This window comes from Channa argus, chromosome 13 (assembly GCF_033026475.1).
Source record: "Channa argus isolate prfri chromosome 13, Channa argus male v1.0, whole genome shotgun sequence".
NCBI lineage: Eukaryota > Metazoa > Chordata > Actinopteri > Anabantiformes > Channidae > Channa > Channa argus.
In genome coordinates, this window is record NC_090209.1 from 22,295,389 (window position 1) to 22,301,939 (window position 6,551).

General features: G+C 44.7%; 1 protein-coding gene across 1 annotated transcript; it reads right to left on the reverse strand.

The window, feature by feature from the left end:
• Positions 1 to 370: 370 nt before the first annotated feature.
• On the reverse strand, positions 371 to 5,549 carry krt8 (keratin 8). The gene is made up of 8 exons (XM_067526864.1): positions 5,027 to 5,549; positions 3,181 to 3,389; positions 2,470 to 2,530; positions 2,279 to 2,374; positions 1,937 to 2,101; positions 1,653 to 1,778; positions 1,300 to 1,564; positions 371 to 1,210 (listed from the first exon to the last, which is right to left on the reverse strand). The coding sequence occupies exons 1-8, from the start codon at positions 5,417 to 5,419 to the stop codon at positions 942 to 944; spliced, it is 1,584 nt and encodes a 527-aa protein (XP_067382965.1). The 5' UTR covers positions 5,420 to 5,549; the 3' UTR covers positions 371 to 941.
• Between the last annotated feature and the right edge of the window lie 1,002 nt (positions 5,550 to 6,551).

A 6,551-nucleotide genomic window follows, 5' to 3' on the forward strand; every position in this document is an offset into this window, starting at 1 on the left:
TAAAAGAACATCTTTGGCTTCCAGAAGGATTATTAACCACGTCCAGACCAAGTTGATTCAGTTGAAGCATGAAGAGGTGACATATTAGCTACTAGCTGCTCAGTGCAGTGTTAATTCATTTTTATTTATTTATTTGTGAACAAAGAAGCTGGTTTATCTACAGGCTCTTTGGGTATTGGACACAAAAAACGTGTTTATCACCGACCATCACTCTTTCATCAGTAACATGATTATGGGACGCTAATGGGACTGATGGTTATTTAATTGTTTTTTTAACTTTTTGTTTTATTGCAACTTAAATTATGAGCTCTCTTTTCCAAATCCATTTTTCTTCGAGTCAAAACTATCAAATTAGAAAAGACACATAATGTTTCAGTAAACACGTTTTTATTTGGTTTGGTAGCAAAAACAGCACCTCAGGACAGTGTGACGTGCGCAGCCTCCTAAGGGGTCGACAGTTTCAGTTACAGGACACGCGTAGGGAAGTCATGCACTACCTACTGTAGCAGGCAATTTTAAGACAATAGCTGACCAACAACTTTAGCACTGTTTCAGTACATTCACATTGCTTTGACAACACCACTGTTCGTATGATGCAACACAGTTTTGAAGGTAAAGCTCCTCCGTGTATAAAATAGCTGTTGCATGTATTTCACGTGAGCAGTTTGCGCAATTTTATTTCCTTGCTTTCTAAGTTAAAACTTCTTTAGTCAGTCAGTCATACAAAATAAATTCTTTGGTCCCTTCCAGATCTTTGGTAGTGTTCATTTATTGTTTCATGAAAAACACATTTAGGCTCTATTGAGGAGTGGCTGGCAAGCGTTCTACTTCAAACTTGTTTGTTACAATAGTTGGGTTTGGGGTGAACTGTGAGTATAAAACTACCAGAGAGGCAGAGGAGAACATAGCAGACAAGTAGCTACACCTCTAAACTAGACAGCTCAATCCTCAATGACCTCAGAAGACTCGGACACCACTCTGCCGTCCTTGGTCTCGATCATCTTGATGACGACGTTCTTCTTGCTCTGGGTGGTGCTGTAGCCGCCACCGCTGCCGCCGCTGAAACTTCCCAAGCCACTGCCGTATCCACTGCCATATCCGCCGCCATATGCGCTGCCGCTTCCACTGCCATATCCGGCGCTAAAACCGCTGGAGTAGCCGCTGGAGTAGCTGCTCTTCACTGTGTCCTTAGGGAAACTGCTGTAGCTTGCTGTTGAAGGAAGGGAGGAAGGAGAAACTGGTGAAACTGGTGATGGATAGAATCCAAACCACGAAGGATGATCGACAAAAGTGACTTACTGCTCTGTTGGGAGATGTTGATAGCCTTGATGCCGCTTGCCAGCCTGTCTTCCTCGCCTTCCAGTAGTTTCCTGTAAGTGGCGATCTCAATGTCCAGAGCCAGCTTGACGTTCATCAGGTCCTGGTATTCTCTGATCTGGCGGGCCATGTCCTGTTTGGCTCTCTGCAGGGCTTCTTCCAAGTCCCTGATGCGGGCTTTGGCGTCCTTCACAGCCAGCTCACCACGCTCCTCGGCCTCGGCGATCTGGGCCTCCAGGTTGGCGCGCTGAAAGATGAGTTTAAAAGTGAGATTTTGTCTGCTATAATAATGTAATGACCATGTTTCACATGCCAAAGCATGTTTTTTTCAGTACCTGTCCCTTGACAGCATCAATCTCTGATGTGAGTCTCTGGATCATGCGGTTGAGGTCTGCAATCTCTGTCTTGGTAGCCCTCAGGTCATCTCCATATCTGTTGGCGGATGTCTGCATCTCCTCATACTAAGTGTACATCAGAAAAACAAGATTATTATGAACTGGTAATTCTTGAGCTAAGCCGAGCTGATGAATGCGTTTGCTGACGTAAAACAATGTTTTCATCTTTCTAAATGTTCAAATGGATGAAAGGATTCGTGAACACCAGAAAAAAAAATAACCACCTTGCTCTTGTACCACGTCTCTGCCTCGGCACGGGTGCGGTTGGCAATGTCCTCATACTGAGCCTTGACTTCTGCCACAATGGCGTCCATGTCCAAGTTTCGGCTGTTGTCCATCTCCACAATGACGGAAGTGTCCTTGATCTGGCCCTGGAGCTCACGCAATTCCTAAAGCAAAAAAAAAATATAAGACGGAAGTTGTGAAAGGGTTGTCACCCTAACAAGCTACACACATCATAAGCACGGCATGAGCAGATTGATAAATCACTTATTAAGCTGGTAAAAGCAGTTGAACAGCAAGGAAGGGATGCAGGAAACAAACATTAAGCTGATTTTGCGCCGTACCTCCTCATAGATCGACCTGAGGAAGTTAATCTCATCTGAGAGGCTCTCAAGCTTGGCCTCAAGCTCGACCTTATTCATGTAGGCCTCATCCACATCCTGGAACCAAAAGAAAGAGTTCAAGAATCACAAAACTTGAAACATTAACAATACGCTAAAAGAAGGTTTGTAGTTGAACATATCCTGATTCTGACCTTCTTGATGAGGACAAAGTCATTTTCACACTCTGTGCGCTTGTTGATCTCATCTTCATACCTGAGAGTGGGAAAAAAAAAAAAATTCCATTCATGATCAGATTTTGTATATTCAGAAGAAAAGGCCTCCACAAGCTCCTGTTCAGTTTGTATATGCTACTGTAACACTAGGAGGCGCAAGTAGTCCATCCCTAACTGTGCTGAATCATTTGGGTTATTTGTCTCAAATGTCTCCTGACTCTGGGCCAAGCTTGTGAGCTGTACTGATGTTTCCCTCATGGGGAGATCTCTGCTGATATGCCCGTCTGTGGTCAACTAAACAAAAAAAAAAAACTATTTGCTTTAGAAACACACAGACATTTTATTTGCATCATCTTGTATGACGCTATAGTCAGCTGTGCTGACAGCCAGTTCTGTAAAATGTAAAGTATTGGGTACTCAGAACATTCTTCCTGAGTGTTGTAATCCCCTCAAGCTTTTATGACGCAACCCAATGGACAGAAGTAGGGAGTAGTCTATTAAAAGATTAAGTCAATGTATTGCAAGGCCTGTCCTGAAGCATGAATCTGACTTAAACTGTTGTAAAAAAATCTAAATGTGTGAGTTTTAAATTCTGAATGAAAAACGTGAATTCTAAAAGAACCACATGCTTCTTTGTTGGATGGAAAAAAAGGCCCAACGCTACATAAACAGGCCTTTTTTTACACTCACTTGTTCTTGAAGTCCTCCACCAGGCCCTGCATGTTGTGCAGGTCGGCCTCCAGCTTCATCTTGTCATTGCCCAGGCTGTCGAGCTGTCTGCGCAGGTTGGTGATGTAGGCCTCGAACATGGCATCGATGTTGGAGCGGGTGGTGGTCTGTCCCTGCAACAGGTTCCACTTGGTCTCCAGCATTTTGTTCTGCTGCTCCAGGAAGCGAACCTAAAACATGCACAAAGAGAGAAAAAAAAATGATAGGGTCATAATAATGAATGAGAACAGGAATGTGTGAATACATGAACCCCAATCAAGCAAGCAACCAAGGACTCACATGCTTAGTTACTGTTATTCACTCATTGGTTGCGAATTATTAGAAAATTCCTCTTAAAGCTCAAGTTTAAAGTCTGCTCCACTGTGACATAATAACATTGCCTCAGGGTTAACATCCTAATAATAAGTCACGCGAATCAACCTTGCCAAAGTCTTTGTTGTTTTTAATCTATCTTTAGAGATCTGTGAGCTGCCTTATTGTTGTGGTTTCCACACTGGCTGTGCTTTTCCAAAGGAAGGCCTGCATGACGTTTGTGCATCCTGACAGGAGGAGAACAAGACGAGGTTGGAAAAAGTGGGCGATGGAGTGATAGAGCTAGTTAAAGCCCTCTCCTACATGTCTTCCTGTTTTTTTCGTTCGGCGAGGTTCGCAGCCACAGATGACAAATTCAGGAGGAAGAGAAAGGGGTGGGGCAACGTGGCATCCGCAAGCAAATGCGGAAAGGTCAATGTTTAACTATGTTATAGGGGTGATAAGCAAAAAGAGTAGAAAGTAGTGAGAGAAAGTGGGCAATGGACTAATTTAATTGTGAAGAGGAAAAGCGAAGAAGTGAAAGCAGATTTGTGACTCAGTGCATGTGAGATCTAACCCAGACTCTCTCTTATTGTCTTCATCTGAACGGCAGTGGACACAGCTAACAAAGTTCCTACATATGCAGGATAACAGGCGGCTCTGTGTGTTGAAGTATGCAAAATGCACTTTTATCTTCTTTAGAATCATTGTGCCCGGAGAGTCAATTTGTAGCCAGTCAGCTGGCATTAACCAGAACATGACACCCAACTAGGCTTTTTAAATATTAACCCACTGCTGAGGTCTCACAGGGTGAATACACTCCCGAGTATTACACAAATACTGGGTTGTAATGAGGGATTAGAATGTAATATGTCCATATTCTAAATGGAAGCTACTTTTAAAATGGTGAAGAAGAAAAAAAAAGATGCAGTCATGAAGGTAACAATAGCACCCAGTACTGACTACAGGCCTATATGTGTGTGTGTGTGTGTATCAGGAGGGGGTAGGGGCCACCAGGGCAGTAGAAAGGGCCACACCCAAGCTGAGGGAGGGACAAGTCCCAAGGTAACTCGTATCACAAGCCGTGAGTTTTGCCCTGACACACCCTTTGCTCCCTCTCCCTCGTTCTTTTCTTTCTTTCCTCTCTGTCTTTTCTCTCTGCACGTCTGATTTTCATTACTATAAAAGGGCAGCCCGAGCCAAAAGATAGAGGGTTTGAGCACGTTCATTCTTTTCTGCATTGAGTGCATTTGTGGGGGGTAGCAGAGAGGGGAATAAATCAACAGGTCTCCACGCAGCAAAAGTGAGGAAATCGGCAGTACAGGACATGTGGCAAACATATGGGCATGTAGAGCGATTATTGCATAATGATATAACAACACAAGCACTACGCTGTGAGTTCTCCACCCAGCAAAACCCAGTGTCTGTCAGTTCGGAGACCAGAGTAGGACAAACACTTGGGGGAGACTTTTGGACACATACGCACACACATCTGCCCATTTCTTCAAGGTCTTACCTTGTCAATGAAGGAAGCAAAGCGGTTGTTGAGGGTCTTGATCTGCTCCTTCTCCTGAGTGCGGACAACCTGGATGTTGGGGTCAATCTCGAGATTCAATGGGGCCAGCAGGCTCTTATTCACAGTCACAGCAGTGATAGGGGCCTGAGCACCCATGCCACCACCGTAGCCGAAACCCGAACTCATACCTGCTCCACCCATGCTGGAGCCCAGGCCATAGGAAGTGGAACTGGAGATCAGGCCACTAGGTCCTCCAAAGCCCCTGCTGCCTCCTCCATAGGAACTCCTGACACTGTAGCTCCTCTGTGAGGATGGTCCAGCATAGGAACTGCTGCTGAAGCTCCGAGGGGCAGAAGAAGACTTCACACTATAACTTTGGGTCCTGTAGCTCATTCTGAAATCTGGATGAGATGGATTCTTTTGGATGAATTGAGTCTGGGAAAGGTCAGACCAAATGGTTCGGTTGGCGAGGCAGGCAGGCAGGCAGAGGGGAGAGACCAGCGTGGATAGGAAGAAAAGAAACTACTGAGGAGTTTTAAAAGCCTGTTGCTGTGGGAGGGGACTTGGGTGAGCTACCATTGGCTGCAAGGCTCAGTGAAAGAGGGAGGCAGGGCTGTAATCGTACACCTTATGACACACTGGCCAGTTATTCAAACCACTACCTGGTCTTTCTACAAGCTTCTCTGTGTTGTTAGAAAAAGCCTTGACAAGATTATCGAGTGGATATTATCTAGTAAATGTCTTTCTCGTTTCCAAACAGCTGATTCAGGGTGGTCTGTTTAAAAAAAGAATCATTTATCATGCAGCAGCTATGTGTCAGTGTGTGTGTGTGTGTGTGTGTGTGCGTGTGCGTGTGTGTGCACTGCACCCAGGTTGGTTAGTTAGTAAAGATCCAGTTGTTATCAAATAAGGTGTGTGTGTGTGTGTGTGTGTGTGTGTGAGGAGGGAGGTGCTGCTGATTACCTCTTAGATCGTGTGGAATGCAGAGTGCAATGCATTGCTCTCTAAAGATTTGCTGTCAATTCAGTGACACTGCGCACGCTGCACCTACTACTTCAAATACTACTATGTTACCTCAGGGGTAACTGGGACAAGTCTGACTAGATGTTCAAAACTCTTCCCAACAAATCGAAAAGATCACAGTTAGTTCCCAGGAATGTTGATTGGGCCCGTCCTCCTAAAGGAGTAGGTCAACAGGTCGGGGAGTAAAGTTGCATGACAAGATGTGCACTGTAAATGCAGCAATTTGTAGCTTTACAGAGGGTCCTGTACCTCCATGAAGTCACCGTGTGTGTTGCTTTCACATTTGTTTTCACATGCAGCTACTGCAGAGCTGCTGGCCTTTGGATTTTGTTACCTTTGGACAGAGCACTGCTAGTGATTTCCCTCTATCAAATCCCATTCAGAGAATCTCAGGGCCTTTTGCTACTGCATGTGTGTTAGTGCACACTGTCAAAGTTGGGAAGGAATTTCAGAGAATGAATTATTCAAGCGTCTTTTGAATTGCAGTGGAGTGATATTTCAG